The sequence below is a fragment of the Budorcas taxicolor genome, chromosome 11 (assembly GCF_023091745.1).
Source record: "Budorcas taxicolor isolate Tak-1 chromosome 11, Takin1.1, whole genome shotgun sequence".
In the NCBI taxonomy this organism is placed as follows: Eukaryota; Metazoa; Chordata; class Mammalia; order Artiodactyla; family Bovidae; genus Budorcas; species Budorcas taxicolor.
In genome coordinates, this window is record NC_068920.1 from 26,129,036 (window position 1) to 26,146,070 (window position 17,035).

The following is a 17,035-nucleotide window of genomic DNA, read 5'->3' on the forward strand; positions in this document are numbered from 1 at the left end:
TGATGACCCTGTATGTGAGACAGCAAAAGAGACACAGATGTGTAGAGCAGATTTTTGGACTCTGAGAGAGAGGGAGAGGGTGGGATGATTTGGGATAATGGCATTGAAACATGTATACTATCATGTAAGAAACAAATCGCCAGTCTATGTTCGATGCAGGATACAGGATGCTTGGGGCTGGTGCACGGGGATGATCCAGAGAGATGATATGGGGTGGGAGGTGGGAGGGGGTTCATGTTTGGGAACTCATGTGCACCTGTGATGGATTCATGTCAACGTATGGCAAAACCAATACAGTATTGTAAAGTAAATAAAGTAAAAATAAAAATTAAAAAGATGAAATAAAATAAAACTGTTGCTCTTCAGTTGCCAGGTCCTGTCTGCCTCTTTGTGACTCCACGGACTGCAGCACGCCAGCCTTCCCTGTCCCTTACCATCTCCTAGAATTTGCCCAAGTTCATGCCCTTTGAATTGGTGATGCCAGCCAACCATCTCATCCTCTGTCACCCTCATTTTCTTCTGCCTTCAATCTTTCCCAGCATCAGGGTCTTTTCTAATGAGTCAGCTGTTCACATTTTGTGGCCAAAGTACTGGACGTTCAGCTTCAGCATCAGTCATTCCAAAGAGTATATGGGGTTGATTTCCTTTAAAGTTAACTGGTTTGATCTCCTCGGTGCCCAGGGACTCTCAAGAGTCTTCTGCAGCACCACTTTTCGAAAACATCAGTTCTTCAGCATTCTGCCTTCTTTATTGTCTGTCCAGCTCTTACATGCGTACATGACTACTGGAAAGAGCATAGCCTTGACTATACAGACCTCTGTCGGCGAAGTGATGTTTTTGCTTTTAACACACTGTCTAGGTTTGTCATAGATTTCTGGCCAAGAAGCAATCGTCTTCTAATTTCATGGCTGCAGTCACCATCCACAGTGATTTTAGAGCCCAAGAAGAGGAAATCTGTCACTGCTTCCACCTTTTCCCCTTCTATTTGCCATGTAGGTGATGGGACCAGATGCCATGATCTTAGCTTTTTTGATATTGAGTTTTAAGCCAGCTTTTTCACTCTCCTCTTTCACCCTCATCAGATGCTCTTTAGTTCCTCTTCACTTTCTGCCATTAAAATTGTATTATTCACATATCTGAGGTTGTTGATATTTCTCCCAGCAATCTTGCTTCCAGCTTTTAGGACTCATCCAGTCCAGCATTTCGCATGACATGCACTGCATATAAGTTAAATCAGCAGGGTGACAATATTCAGCCTTGACGGACTTCTTCACTAATTTTGAACCAGTTTATTGTTCCTTTTCTACTCATGACTGTTGCCTTTTGAACTGCATAAAGGTTTCTCAGAAGATGGGTAAGGTTTATCTGGTGTGCCCATCTCTGTAAAATTTTCCACTTTGTTGTGATCCACACAGTCTGGTGAGGTCAGTGAAGCAGACGTTTTTCCAGAATTCCCTTGCTTTCTCTATGTTCCAGCAAATGTTGCCAATTTGATCTCTATTCCTCTGCCTTTTCTAAACCCACCTTGAACATCTGGAAGTTCTAGATTCACATAATGCTGAAGCCCTGCCTGGAGGATTTTGAGCATAACCTTACTAGCACTGGAGATGAGTGCACCTGTTCAATGACTCGAACATTCTTTAGTACTGCTCTTCTTGAGAATTGGGATGAGGATTGACCTCTTCCTGTCCTCTGGCCGCTGCTGGCTTTTCCAAATTTTCTGACACACTGAGTGGAGCACTTTAAATGCATCATCTTTTAGGATTTTAAATAGCTTTGCTGGAATTCCATCACCTCCACTAACTTTATTGGCAGCAGTTCTTCTTAAGCCCCACTTGACTTCACATTCCAGAATGTCTGGCTGTAATGAGAGACTACACCATTGTGATTACCTGGGTCATTAAGATATATTTTCACAGATATATTCTGTGTCCTTTTTCCATTTCCTCTTGGTCTCTTCTGCTGTATTATATCACAAAATACCAAAGAGTCAAAATGATCTTGAGAAAGAAGAACAAAATTGGAAACTATGGTTTCTGATTTCAAATTGCATTAGAAAGCTTTAATAATCAAAAACAGAATGATTTGCTTCTGGCACAAAAACAGACACAGATCAACAGAGCAGAACAGCAAAGCCAGAAAGAAAAGTAAACCCATATATTGTTGGTTAGCTTATGAAAAAGGAGCCAAGAATATCTAGTGGGGAAAGGACAAGCTCTTCAAAATGGCATTGGGAAAACTGGATAGTCCTATGAAAAATTGAAACTGTACCCTTGTCTTTTGCCATATACAAAAATCAAATAAAAAGTGATTAAAAGTTGAAACTAAGACTTTAAGCAACTAAACCCCTAGAAGAATACATTGAGGTATTCTTCTTGCCATTGGTCTTCGCAACGAATTTTGGGATTTCACACCAAAAGCAAAGGCAACAACTGCAAAAACATACAAGTGGGACCACATCAAACTCCAAACAAAAAACATCAACAAAATCAAATGGCAGTTTACAGATTGACAGAAGATATTTCCAAATCATATATTTGATAAGGGCTTAATATCCAAAATACACAAGACATACAACTCAAGGGCAAAAAGCCCCAAATAATCCAAAATTTTAATGGAGTGTAAGGAAAGTAAGAGTTTCAATAAATCTGAAGATTAGACTGTAGATGAGAGACACAGCAAGGTTTTCCTTCTAGAACAACAAAAGCCTGTGCCTTCCTGGCGTTAATTTCTTCATCTCCACTCACTTGTTTGACAATTACAGTTCACAGTGTACATTCTTCAGTCAATAGCAATTACCCCACAGTGAGCTATAATGTGTACTAAGAACAGCCCCATTGCGGGGAGGAGGCTAATCATACTTACTAATGAGGCATAACAAAAGGAAGGTAATTTCCAGAGTTTACAACTCCATTGTTTCTATGTTTCATTTCAAAATTGAGCCACCTAGTAAGGAAAATGAATTAAGAGTCCTCAATAATATATAGATAGAAAATCAGTTTTAAATGGGAGTATTAATGGATTGTAATTTGAGGGTAATTTATTACTACTGTTGTAACTGTAGTCCTTTTGATTCTCTATTGCATCCATTAATAATTTATTATAAATATTAATACCAACACAGGGATCCATACTACTAAAGTTATGTGAATAGAGAAAGACATAGAATATATTAGGCAAGAAGTCAAAGTATGGGAAGTCAACAATGGTAGTAAGGTAAAGGGCAGTATTGCCTTGAGGAAGGAAGGGTCTCAAAGTTACTTGAAACACCAAGATCAAGCCAGATGTGAGGAATTAGCTTAATTTGTAAACAAGAAACTCTACCAGAAGAAATTTAAGTTCATAAAACATTACAATGCTAAAACCAAAATGTAGACAGAGAATAGGGTAGGGGCGGGTATATAAACATTCAAAGTTCTCCATTGCTTAGTGCATCAGGCACTCAAGGACCACCCTCACTGAGGTCTTTCTCTATTGCTCAACCTGCAGGTACCAGCATGGAGAAAGAGATAGCTCTACTCCACAGGCAGTTGAACCCTACTTTTATGGCTTCATGGCTTTCCTTAAGAAGCATTCCATGCATTAGATTTCCTCCATCCCATCCCATCAGGTTGACTCCCCATGGTCAACAGGAGTTCTCACCCTGGGATCATTCCACAATCCCCATGGCTCCAGCTCCCAGCTTCCGTGGACACCAGTGGACTTACAACCCTGTCCGAGGTATGAAAGGCTGCAGCATGGCTTGTCTATGTGGTTCTCACTCTGTTCAGACTGTCACAGATTAGTGAGTTCACTCCCCAACAGCTTCAAATGCCTCCCCCGTCCCAGTGGATGGCCTTGGACATGGGAATCTCTCCCTGGTGCTTCAGCTCCTTCTCTCCCAGGTGCAGGCTGGTTCCACTTGCTGTCCTCCTTCTTTCCCCTTCCTCCTTGTCCCTTCTTTCCTTTGTCCTACTGAGTTCTTTATGGATCTGGATATTCCTTCTCAGTAGTCAAGGAGTACTGCCAGTGTTCACCTGGTCTTCTGTGAGAACTGCTCCATCTTTAAACATTCTTGATGCATCGTGGAGAGAGGTGTACCCCACTTCCACCCACCACTCCGTCATCTTGTCCACCCCCATTTGTGCATGTATTAGAAACACGTTTCCCTTTCTATTAAGTAACACTGTCATCACCACACATGTTTGTCCTTTGCTTTTTGAAGAGAACACAGGTAAGTCCCACTCTCTTCAGTTCAGTCAGTCATTCAGTGGTGTCCGACTCTATGTGACCCCATGGACTGCGGCAACACAGGCTTCCCTGTCCAAAAACAACTCCCAGAGCTTGTTCAATCTCATGATTAGATCTCATGATCAGATCATGAAGCTCAAACTTAGATCCTCAGACCTTATTAATTTTTTATTCATGAAAATATGTAACCTTTAAAAATCTCTCCCTATTTGTCCTACCCTCCAGTCTGGTGGCTCAGACAGTAAAGCGTCTGTCTACAATGCAGGAGACCCGGGTTCAAGCCCTAGGTTGGGAAGATCCCCTGGAGAAGGAAATGGCAATCCACTCCAGTACTATTGCTTGGAAAATCCCATGGAAAGAGGAGCCTGGTAGGCTACAGTCTATGGGATCGCAAAGAGTCGGTCACGACTGAGCAGACTTCACTTCACTTCACTTCCAGTCTTTGGTAATTATTTTTTGTACTCTGAGTTCCATCTTTTTTTTTTTTTCCTACTGAGTTTCCTTATAATTGAGATCATATGGTATTTGCCTTTCTTTGATTTAGTTCACTTGGGATGATGCCCTTCAGTTTCATCCATGTTGCCACAAATGGAAGGATTTATTTCTTTTTCTAATGGCTAAATAATATTTAACTATATATGTCATATCACATTGTTTGAATCCATTCACCTCTTGAAAGATACTCAGGTTGTTCCTATACCAAGGCTACTGTGAATAATGCTGCAATGAACATGGGAATACAGATCTCTCTTTGAGACAATGATTTCATTTCCTTTGACTACATATCCAGAAGTGGGATAATGCATCACATAACAGTTCTTTTCTAAATTTCTTTTTTTTTTTAATTTTAATTTTTACTTTATTTTGCTTTACAATACTGTATTGGTTTTTCCATACATCGACATGAATCAGCCTCAAGTGTACATGAGTTCCCAATCCTGAACGCCCCTCCCACCCCATATCATCTCTCTGGATCATCCCTGTGCACCAGCCTCAATTTCTTGAGGAACCTCCACAGTACTTTTTCATGGTAGTTGCACCGGTATACATCCCCACCAACAGTGCATAAGTACTCTGTTTTCTCCACATCCTCAATAACATTTGTCATTTCTTACATTTTTGGTACTAGCCATTCAAACAGATATGACATGATATCTCTTGTTCTTTTGATCTGCATTTCCTTTGATTATTAGTGATGCTGCGCATCTTGTCATATACCTCTTGATCATCTACATGTCTTATTTGTGGGAAAATGTCTATTCTTTAAAGATGTAGCATACATTACATTTACTATATTCCAATATACGAAACTCAGTTGCCAACCTATATATCAACAACGAGCTATCAGAAACTGGAATAAAGAAAACAATCCGATTTACTATTGCATCACAAAAAGATAAAACACTTAGAAATAAACTTAAACAAGGTGTTGAAAGATTTGATGCAAAACCTTTAAGACATTGATAAGAGAAATTTAAAAAGAGTTAAAGATATGTAAAGTTAGGCTGTCTATTCACTGTGTTTCTTGAGGTAGGATTTGTATTACTATAAACTTCCTTCTTAGAACTGCTTTTGTTACATCCTATAGGTTTTAGATCATCATGTTTTTATTGTTCTTTGTTTCTATGAGTGTTTGGATTTCCCTTACTTCTTCAGTGGAAAAGGCAATGGCACCCCACTCCAGTACTCTTGCCTGGAAAATCCCATGAACAGAGGAGCCTGGAGGGCTGCAGTCCATGGGGTCGCTAAGAGTCAGACACTTCTTCAGTAACCTGTTCATTATTTAGAAATGTGTTGTTTAATCTCCATGTGTTTGTGTTCTTTAGAGTTGTTGTTTTTTTTCTTATGATCAATATCTAGTCTCATAGTGTTGTGGTCAGAGAAAATGCTTGATATACTTTCAATTTCTTTAAATTTACTGAGGTTTGATTTGTGACCCAAGATGAGGAAAATGTTCCAGTGCACTTGATTTGGATGGAATGTGCTGAAGATACCAATTAGGTCTGTTTGCTCTAATATCTACTTTTAGGCTTATGTTTCCTTATTAATATTCTGTTTTGATGATCTGTCCATTGGTATAGGTATGGTGTTAATATGCCCTACACTTATTGTATTACTGTCAACTTCCCCTTTTATGTCAGTTAGTGTTTAACTATGTATTGAGGTACTCTTACATTGGGTATATAAATATTGAAAATTGTTATGTCTTTTTCTTGGACTGATCCCTTAATCATTTGTTAGTGTCCTTCTTTATCTCTTATAACAGTTTTTATTTTAAGGTCTATTTTTTCTGTTATGAGAATTGCCAGTCTGGCTTTCCTTTTTTTTTTTTTTTTTCCATTTGCATGGAATATCTTTTTCATCCTCTCACTTTCAATCTGTATGTGTCTCAAGGACTGAAGTGGGTCTCTTGTAGACAGCATATATATGGGTCTTGTTTTTGAATCCATTCAGCCAGTCTGTGTCTTTTGGTAAGAATGGGAGAAAATAATAGCAAAAGAAAGAAACAACTGAAAAAGGATTGCTTTCTTAAATACAAGCATCTCAAACAACTCAGTCATCAAAAAAGAAGGCAAGAACTGCAAAATAAACTAGTGAGACCACATCAAACACAAAACCTTCTGCATAGTGAAAGAAGCTATCCATAGAATGAAATGACAACCTATGGAATTAAAAAAAATTATTTGCAAAGCACATATTTGGTAAGGGCTTCATATCCAGGTATATATAAGAGGCTCATGCATCTCATAGGAAAAGAAATCAAACAACCCAAATTATTAAATGAGCAGAGGAAGAGCAAGTGTTTTGAAAAATCTGAAGAGTAGACAGTAGATGAGAGACATTGTAAGTTTTACCTTCCAGAACAGAAGCCTGTGTCTTCCTGGGATTGCATTCTTTATCTCCAATCACCTGTTTGGTGATTGGAGTTCCCAGTATACAGCCTTCATTCAATAGCTATCACTCTACACTGAGATATATGTGCTAAGAAGAGCCCTACTAACTATAAAAAAACTAACAATTACATACTTAATCTTGAAGCATATAAAATCCAAGGTGATTTTCAGAATTTTCCATTCCTTTGTTTTCTACATTCTATTTCAAAATTGAAACACTTAGTATGGAAAAATGAGTATGGGACCTCAACAATACATGGATAGAAAGTCAGTTAAAACTGGGAGCATTACTGGATTATAATTTGGGGGAATGTATTATTACTAACACTTATAATATTATTCCCTTTATTTCTCACGTACACTAGGTTGATATTTATTTAAAATAGTAATACCAGCATAGAGCACATAGTACTCAAGTTACAGTAGATTGAGAAAGACAAAGCTTATGAGGCAGGAAGTGAAATCACAGAAAGTTAGCAATGGTATCAAAACAAGGGGCATCCTGCCTAGAAAGAAAGCAGAGTTCTCTAATTTTTGGAGAAAACATAAAGAAGCCAGATGTGAAAAAACCAGCTTAAATGTATACCAGAAACTGCACAAGAAGGAAAATGAAGTTCATAAAATATGCTGATGCTAAACGCCAAAATCCAGACAGCAAGAAAATAGGGTAGGGTTTATGTAGATGCTGAAAACTACTCAGAGAGGTAGACATGGAAGCAGATACACGAATGAGCATCAGAAAGATCAAAGCACAAAAGGGTCTGAAAAATAAACCGTAAAGGGACTTTGTAGTCTGATTAAAGGAATAAGAGAATCAAATTAGAAAACCAAAATATAAAGACTTGTGCACATGATAGACCCAGAGAATGTTCAGGAGAGAAAATTTCAGCCTTAGTGACCAGCGAACAGAAGCCTCCAGCATCAGGAACAAACACCCTGGGCAGGACTCATGACTGTGCGCCTCTGGGAACAGGCTCAGTTTCAAAATTTGGGCACTATGCCACCTAAAAGCGAACACAGACAAGGATTATAGCTTGCTATGGCACTGAATCACAGACAGTAGTGTGTGAATCAGCCATAGGTATTCCTATGTCCCCTCGAATTTTAACCTCCTTTCCACCTTCCTTCCTGTCCCAACCCTCAAAGTTGTTACAGAAAAATATGGAAGGCTTCACAGATTTGTGTGTCTTCCTTGGGCAGGGGCCATGCTAATCTTCTCAGTATTATTCCAGTTATTTAATATACATGTTACTGAAGCAAACACACATCTAACATTTTAGCAGAATAAAAAATCATATAGTTAGTCATCTACCAATAAATGGTCAATTACATTAGGAATTAGGGTATTCTGCTATGTTTACTATCCATTATAGAATTTGAATTTTATAACGTCCAAAATTCCATGTAGGAATGAATCACATATTTACGCATAACACATGTATACCTGCACAGAAATATATGCACACAAACACGTCTGTGTTATATAACCTATTATTCTCCTTGCCTCTCACAATAAGGTCTTTAGTTGATGACAGATATAGTCCCAAATTTCTCCAACTTATATGTCTCCTTTTTGAGAACCACTTCTTTTATTTTCATCACGTAATTTCAAATGACCAGTTTATTCTCAGATACCATGCCCCTTTAAACAAACGAACAGCAGAGAAAACCTCGTAAATGCTAATATCTTATCCTTCATTAAATTACCACTCTTCTGGTAAATTGGAAAAAGAATCATGTTCAGATCTCATTCAGGAGGATAAAATCTCTATTTTATCAGTTCTCTTGTCCAAACTCAGTTCTTGCTCACTTCAGTCTTAAATTCTGCTTACTTACAAAGGATGCACAGGAAAAGTAATATTAAAATCACATGTGCAGGAGTCTATGATTTTATGCTTCTGTTGGCCAAAGGTAGGGCCAGGAATAATTTCTGAAATTTTACAATACATCATGGAAGCATGAAGGTCTAGTTCTCCTATCAAGAGGAGATGCTTGGAGATGGTTCAAAAACTAAGCCCCATGGGTTGTCAGAATGTACTCCTGACCAGACAGATAAATTTTGTCCCTAAAAAGTCAAAGTCAGGAAAGGGCAGGCCTTGTTTGCAGAGCCAATGACGTTGTCTTGGGTGCTGACGAGGCAATATTCTTGTATTACCATTTGGAGTTTTATTTGCTGTTTTCTCAAAGAAAAAAATGTAATGAGAAGATTAAAGATGCATAAAAGTAGAAAAGCTGTTGCAGTGCCTAGAAGAAAGGCTAGCCACAGAACCAGGTCCCCACACTGATAATTGTCAAAGACTTTAACAGTGAGTGTTTTATAGACAGAGTGGAACAAGTGGATAGAAACAATGTTCTAGGATCACTGCTGTTTTGCAGTCAAATCAAAATATTTTTCTCTTTAAGCAGAGTCATCACAGCTCTTGATGTGGTCCTGGTTGCACAAATGCAGACCGAGAGCCACAGGCATGTGTGATGTGCCATCAGGAAGTGAACAGATGAGTGTATTGGTGCCCAGTCACCTGCATCTGCTAATAATGGGACCTGGGGAAAATTACTTGCCCTCTCCAAGTCATTGCATCTTCATTAACATAACTTCATGATCATAGTGAAGATTAAGGCTATCTCACAGGGTTCCTGTGAAACACAAATTTTAAGATGTTTGAAAGCTTTTGGGAAAGTATCAAAGACATGCATGAGGTTACTAAGGTGAATGAGCAGACCCAAGAAACAGTATCCTTTTTCTCTTAGTATTCTCTCTGTACTCTGTAGTACGATCAGTCACTAATGTGTTTACTGTTACTCCAGCGTGATGGTAAACCACACAGATCAACTGTATTTTTCTTGTAATTTCAGTGTCTAAAATGCAGGCATTAGTCAATGTAGAGTGAAAAAAAATTACAAACTCCTAGAGGGCCTTGCTGCTCAGAGTTTGCAGAGTTCCAACATTAAACTGTCTTAAAAGAATGGGCTAAACACTCTGGCTCAGAATTAAGTTCCAAATGTTTGCAGAGCACAGAAGCACTTCTGGGAGCAATACAAAAATGCAGGGAGTAACCTATTCTCCAACTATCTATCTGTGCAAATATCATCATCCATGTAAATTGATACAGAATGTGCTCCTTCTTCCCCACCCCAGCTGCTACAGCACCAAATCCTGCTCAGAGAAACAGGAAAAGAGAAGGCTTCCCTCCACAGGACGGGTTTGTTAAACTAAGGTGACTCAATCATCTCATAATGGCTCATGTTTTTATTTAAGCAGTGTCCTGCCTGCTCCATCTGCTGGTCCTGTCAAATCTGCTCTTGTGCCAAGGCAACTCATGCCCATCCTGCAGTCCAGATGTATTTGACTTCCCCCTGAAAACACTTACAGACCTGTTTATCGATGCTGCCAGGCTGTCCCACGACTTCCATTACCTTTCCACCATAATGTTCAATGAGTTTGTAAGTACTATGCTGGCGGTGGTTTAGATGCTAAGTCATGTCCGACTCTTGTGACACCATGGACTGTAGCCCACCAGGCTCCCAGATGGAACCTGGCATAATTGACTGGGCTATACTGTCCTTTAAACAAGAAGGCTACATCAGCCAACTTCAAATAACAAAATCTCTATGTCAAAGAAGCCGTCTGCTGATAAGATGTGGAAATTGAAGAAAGGATCAGTTTTGTGAAATCTCAAAGATTCATTAGAAGTGCAATAACGTTTTCAATTTCCTTTCATTCATTTTCTTTTGTAAATTTCCAAAGTAAATGATGTTGTATTTGTCAGCTCAGAATGACATAAAAGAATACAATAGACTCAGTGGAATAAACAACAGAAATTTATTTCCTCACAGTTCTTGGGGCGAGGTACCAGATAAGGGTGCCAGCAAGGTGAGGTTCTGATAAGAACTTTCTTCCCTGGCTGGCTTCTCCATGTGTCCTCACACAGGGTGGTGGGTGGGGAAGAGAGATAGAATAAAAGACACAGAGTCACAGAGAGAATTCTCTGGTGTTTTGCTTCATGAAGACACTAAACCTATTGGATCAGTGTTCTACCTTAAGAGCTCATTTAACCTTAATGGGCTTCGCCGGTGGCTCAGATGGTAAAGAATCTGCCTGCAAGGTGAGAGACCTGGGTTCTATCCCTGGGTCTGGAAGATTCCCTGGAGAAGGAAACGGCAAGCCACTCCAGTATTCTTGCCTGAGAACTCCCATGGACAGAGTAGTCTGGTGGGCTACAGTCCATGGGGTCCCAAAAAGTTGGAACCCTTTTCAATACACAGTACTTTGGCAGTTAGGTCTCTAACACATGAATTTGAAGAACACGCATTCAGTCCACAATACTACCTGACACAAAGCACTTTTAGGTGGGACTGGGGAAAAGGAAGCATGTTGATTTACTGATGCTTCAATTTTTCTCTGAGCTTTCTTCTCCAGGCTCAGAGTAAATAGCCAATAAATGAGAACTGCTCTGCAATGAACTGGGTGGATGGAATATGTTAAACAAAGCTGAAATCCGGTCACAAAGACAAATAATGGTAGTTTTTTTTTAATGCTACAAATTATTGTTTTAAGATTTGCAGGGTATAGCTTTAGAGCTACAGTAGAAGGGGAGTTTACAATTGGAAACAATTATTCTCTTTCTGATGAAGTTATTTGAAAGTTATATGTTAATTCTTTTAGGTCAGTCAAGGAACACACAGTAGAGCAGACAGCTAATAAAAAGCGATACTACAGGTTTTCAGTAAATTCGCATAGTTCTTTTTATTCACTAGTTTTTGTTTCATCCTCCATTATTGACTGTCCATTTTTTTTCCAACTCTACCAAGTAATCTCTTTAAATGTTCATAACTTTCGCTAAAGACTACTTTTTCTCTATCAATGTGTTAGCTAGATTTCTACTCTTATTATTCTCAGTCCATTGCTTAATATTTCCTATAACTTTATGCCTTGTTTTTCTGACGTACTATTTTGTCACCATAAACAAGATTGTATTCTGCACCTGGGATGAACACTAAGCTTTTTGGTGTGCGGATTCAGAGATAAGTCCAAGTCATAACTATATAATTCCTTATAAGGGAATATATTGATTCTAACCCACAAGAAACAAGAAATTAAATGGTTAAATATAGGTGCTTGCATGCATTCTAAGTCACTTCAGTTGTGTTCAACTCAACTCTGCAGCCCTACTGACTGAAGTCCAACAGGCTCCTCTGTCCATAGGATTCACAAGTCAAGAATCCTGGAGTATGCTGCTGCACCCTCTTGCAAGGAATGCTCTTCACCTAGGGATCAAACCTGAGTCTTCTTCTATCTCTTGCATTGGCAAGAATGTTCTTTACCACTACCATCACCTGGGAGGCACCAATTATTGGTACTTATGTACTATATTCGGAGAAAAGAATGGCACTCCACTCCAGTACTCTTGCCTGTAAAATCCCATGGATGGAGGAGCCTGGTGGGCTGCAGTCCATGGGGTTGCTAAGAGTCAGACACGACTGAGCGACTTCACTTTCACTTTTCACTTTCATGCATTGGAGAAGGAAATGGCAACCCACTCCAGTGTTCTTGCCTGGAGCATCCCAGGGACAGGGGAGCCCAGCGGGCTGCTGTCTATGGGGTCGCACAGAGTCGGACACGACTGAAGTGACTTAGCAGCAGCAGCAGCAGCAGCAGCATGTACTATATTTCGTTCAAATACTAAGAAAAAAAAAGATAATGATAAAACAGAGAAGGGGAAATGTTAAACTTAGAAATGTTTTATGTAAAATCATTTGTATAGAGACAATGTATAGAAAAAGTACGAAAGGAATGACTTTCAAATTTTGTGATGCCCCCCCATTAAAAAAAATTACACGTCTATCAAACATGTTAATGTTCTGGTAATGGGTTAATCTACTGAATGCCCAACGACCCTAACTAATTGCATGATCACTTTCAGAATGAAAAATATGCCCAGGGCAAACAGTACTATATCAATGCCACCAAGAGCTGCCACACCAATTGTCTTCATACTCCTGAAGAAAGAGACAAAGCCCAACAGATGAACGTGAGTCTTTCACCTGTTTTTTTTTTTTTCTTTTTTTTTACCAGATCAAATGAGACAGTATGTAGCTTACCAGGCTTCAGATTATTAGAGGTAATGGTAACTGTACATACAGAAAAAGGTGAAGGAACTGTAAGCAATTGAAGAGAAATTATATTATGTAATTAGTGAAGCATAAGCAGAAACAAGTGGTGACTAAAGATCTGTAGAAGCAACATAAATAACAGATCTATAAATTGTCCATGCAGACAAGTTTAGTTCAACCAATGTATTAGACACAGGATTGCGGCTATTATACTGTACAAAAACAGGAAATAAATGGGAATTTTCATGTATAAAATATAAGATTGCAAAATTCATGAAATGTAAGAAACACACCCAGTTTTGAGTACTCCATGTTACTAGTGACTGCTACGTGGAGTCCTATACGGCACCATCTGAGCCCTCGCATCTTCCTTTCAAGAATCTCCTGATTCTGCTTCTACTTCCCTGACACCACCTTCATTCGTTATTCTCAATGACTCCTCTGTCACCTTTTATTCTTAATTTGTAAGTCTCCCCCATAATGGCCTATAAAACATTGCCTTGCTTCTCCTGTCCACAAAAATTGCCTCTGTTCTGAGGACAACACAGTTTACATGTCAAGCCTCAATCATTTGTGGCAGCTCCAAATTTTCATCATTATAATCTTTCCTTTCTGATTTCCTGTATTATCCTTCATCCTAACATTATTTAAAATATTTTCACATGCATCCCCCCTTAAAATACTATCTTCTCCCTCTACAACTTTCTTTATGATACCAGCATTTTTTTCCTCTGTTAAGCTCATTAATAAAGAAGATGATCAAGTAAAGGAAAAATACCAAAGTGGAGGAGGAGGAGGGATTTTTCAATAAGCTTAAATTTGAAGTTTACTGAGAGTTACTACATGGACATATATTTTACTGAGCACTTTATGTGCATTACTATATTTAATCCTATTCAGTTCTCTGTTCTTTACCACTAAAACAGTTCATGGCTTTAAAGAAATCAAGCATATTAACTAGAGATCTTCAGCCCCCAGGATTTTCAGGCTCAATTCTGCTAGTAGTAGTGAACTAAGAGGGGGAAACCCTCCATTGTGAATCCCACTGATGCTGTTACTAAAGATAACGCTGTGCCATTTTCTGCCTGGACACATGTCAACAAAACAGACTCTTCTGATGTCAGCAGGGGGCTGGTGTTGGGATCAGCTGAGGAGAGAAGCCTGTTTAGGAATGCCATATCTTCTTCCTTGTCTCTTTGTTGTCATATCATAAAACAATTACCGATCAAAAATCAATATGAAGGACTCATCTGATTCATTAATACGAATGAATCACTGGGTGACAGTGATGTGGGCACAGGTGGAATCCCTCTTTCCTGGATCAGGCACTGCAGGCACGTACTGACTTGCTATAAATACTTAGATTTTCTCACGCAAATATACAAACACAAAAGAACTCACTGAGTGGTGGTAGAATTTCAGAGGAAAAAGGAAAATTCTTCATGTTATATATTAGAACGCATCAGAAGAATCAGTTTCTAAAATACCTAGGCTCTTAATAATTCAGTGAAGTGTGAACTAATAGCTTACATTTTATACTTTTGCAACTTTAACTACCTTCAAATATCTCTGCATACACATAGGAATAACCAAGTTTTTTAGGTCAGCTGCTCTGAGCAAAGATCACATGTTACCAAAACCACTGAACTGTGATTATTTTAATGAGACTGTTTCTTACGGTTGCTTAGAATGAAGACCTTAGTAAGTGGATACTCATATTACTGTACTCCTGGAATAGACCTCTGTATCATCTAGTCAAAGAGCTGCCGAGTTTGAGAAATGTCTCAGATGCTATCCTGTCAAATGCCGTAAAGAATGAGAAAAATTCAGACAAACTTCAAGGATTCATAGAGAGGCAATTCAGCCAGGTGAGCATCCTGCAGAGGGCTTTCTTGCTTTTTTCATGAATGGAAGAGGTGACCTCTGTAATGCGTAAGGAGTTTGGAAATATCTCATTTTGTAAGAAAAAGATTCATGACTTCTATATGCTAGACTGCTACTACATAAAGCAGGAGCCTAGTCATTCATAGTGATAGATTCTACTCTAAAGGAATCAGAATTTCACTGCAATTTTTGACATGTGTAGCCTTCCCTGCATTGCACACAATTCCACCAAAATCTTGCTTCTTCCTGGGCACAGGTGGTTGAAATATCTTCAAGAGTAAGAGAACTAGAGAATAGAATTACAAAGATCAGCATTTTCTTCAAAATATCCCAGGACATCTGCTATTCAAATTCCACTTGTCTTCTTTCTCTGTTCTCCTAAAATTAAAGGATGAGAGTGGGAAGGAAGGAAGGAGAAAGTTAAAACTAAACTTGAGTTATGTTTCTACTTTTTAGCTTCCTAATAGTTTTCTCATAGGCTGGCTCCAAAATCCATATCTAAAGAGTCTTATGAGGGCTTCCCTGGTGGCTCAGACAGTAAAGCATCTGCCTGCAATGCGGGAGACCCAGGTTCGATTCCTGGTTCAGGAAGACCCCCTGGAGAAGGAAATGGCAATCCACTCCAGCACTCTTGCCTGGAAAATCCCATGGACGGAAGAGCCTGATAAGCAACAGTTCATGGGGTCGCAAAGAGTCAGACACGACTGAGCGACTTCACATCACTTCAGAGAGTTTTATATTTGTTTGTCTTCCCCATATCGTAAATTGATAATTAGAAGGGACAAAATAAGCTAACACTAATAAAATGCATAAGAAGTCATTATCTTTTGGGTGTTCAGATTATTTTTCCAGTCAGGTGGAAGATGTACGAGGCTCGTATTTACTGGTCAGGACTCCCATCCCTGACATCCAGCGATGAAGATAGGCGTCATTCTGAATTTTATAACCTGTTCCAGTGCCTGCGCAGTGATTCACATAAAGTTGACATGTACACCAAGATCCTGGCATGCCGAATCCGCAAAACGTGCTAAATCCACATCCATCCCATCCAGTTCTGAGATGGTCATAATGATCTATCCCATAGCTAGCTACTTTGAAATTTACAGCTGCTCTGTGAAATTTAATGCATGCTCTGTGAAATGGGTCTTCTCTTAAAAAAAAAATAAACACAGACTCTGTAGAGATGTCAAAATCTAAGAGGGCAAATTGTTCATATTTCCTATCTTCATTTAATAGAAAATCAAAAGAAAATCCACACCTACAATTGAGAGAACGAAGCTCCTATTAAAATTAGTCACAAATAGAGGAAGCTGGCATTACAAAGAAGACCATTAAAAGATTACTTAAGAATCACAGCCAATTATTCTGGGTCAAGTTATTAGAATCAAAGAATTAGACAATGGTTGATGGTTCTGGTCATGCTACCAAGAAGACTGAATTCTCAGGATTCTTTATGAAACCCAGCCACGACCTGTCAGCCAACTATCACAGTGTTACACCAGACAATACAAATGCTTTGCACCTTTGTATAAATAGCATGAGGTTTACTGAACTCTCTAAAGATTGTTAGGATGTTGTCTTAGTCCTTCTGGGTTGCTATAACAAAATATCACAGGCTTAAAAACAAAGGAAATGGATTTCCACAGTGTGGTCATGCAGGGTCCATTCTGGTCACACACTTCTTACTGTATCCTCACACGAGGGGAGGGCTCAGGAGCTCTGTGTGTCTCTTATATATAAAAGCACTCAACTCATTGAGGAGGCTCCATTCTTATAACTCTATCACCTCACAAAGACCCCACCTATGGATGCCATAACCATGGGATCAGGATTTCATCATATGAAATTTCTGGGGGACACAAAGGCTGAGACCATAGCAGATACAAAGGTACACTGGCTCATCCTCCTCCAGGGGC

The 17,035-nt window shown here is 39.1% G+C and overlaps 1 protein-coding gene and 1 non-coding gene across 2 annotated transcripts; one reads left to right on the top strand and one right to left on the bottom strand.

The window, feature by feature from the left end:
* Positions 1 to 3,665: 3,665 nt before the first annotated feature.
* Positions 3,666 to 16,150, top strand: LOC128056189 (chorionic somatomammotropin hormone 2-like). Its single transcript, XM_052648880.1, has 5 exons — positions 3,666 to 3,720; positions 10,381 to 10,565; positions 13,046 to 13,153; positions 14,924 to 15,103; positions 15,959 to 16,150. The coding sequence occupies exons 1-5, from the start codon at positions 3,666 to 3,668 to the stop codon at positions 16,148 to 16,150; spliced, it is 720 nt and encodes a 239-aa protein (XP_052504840.1).
* LOC128057021 (U6 spliceosomal RNA) lies at positions 8,280 to 8,388 on the bottom strand. The gene has a single exon (XR_008200217.1). It is a non-coding gene; the product is annotated as a U6 spliceosomal RNA (small nuclear RNA).
* Positions 16,151 to 17,035: the final 885 nt, after the last annotated feature.

What these genes read in the sequence shown, in the direction of transcription:
- LOC128056189 (XM_052648880.1), top strand. Translation starts at nt 3,666, where the DNA reads ATGGCTCCAGCTCCCAGCTTCCGTGGACACCAGTGGACTTACAACCCT. An exon ending in ACAAAGCCCAACAGATGAAC is followed by an intron (nt 13,154 to 14,923) that starts GTGAGTCTTTCA and finishes ACGGTTGCTTAG; the next exon opens with AATGAAGACCTTAGTAAGTG. An exon ending in TAGAGAGGCAATTCAGCCAG is followed by an intron (nt 15,104 to 15,958) that starts GTGAGCATCCTG and finishes TTGGGTGTTCAG; the next exon opens with ATTATTTTTCCAGTCAGGTG.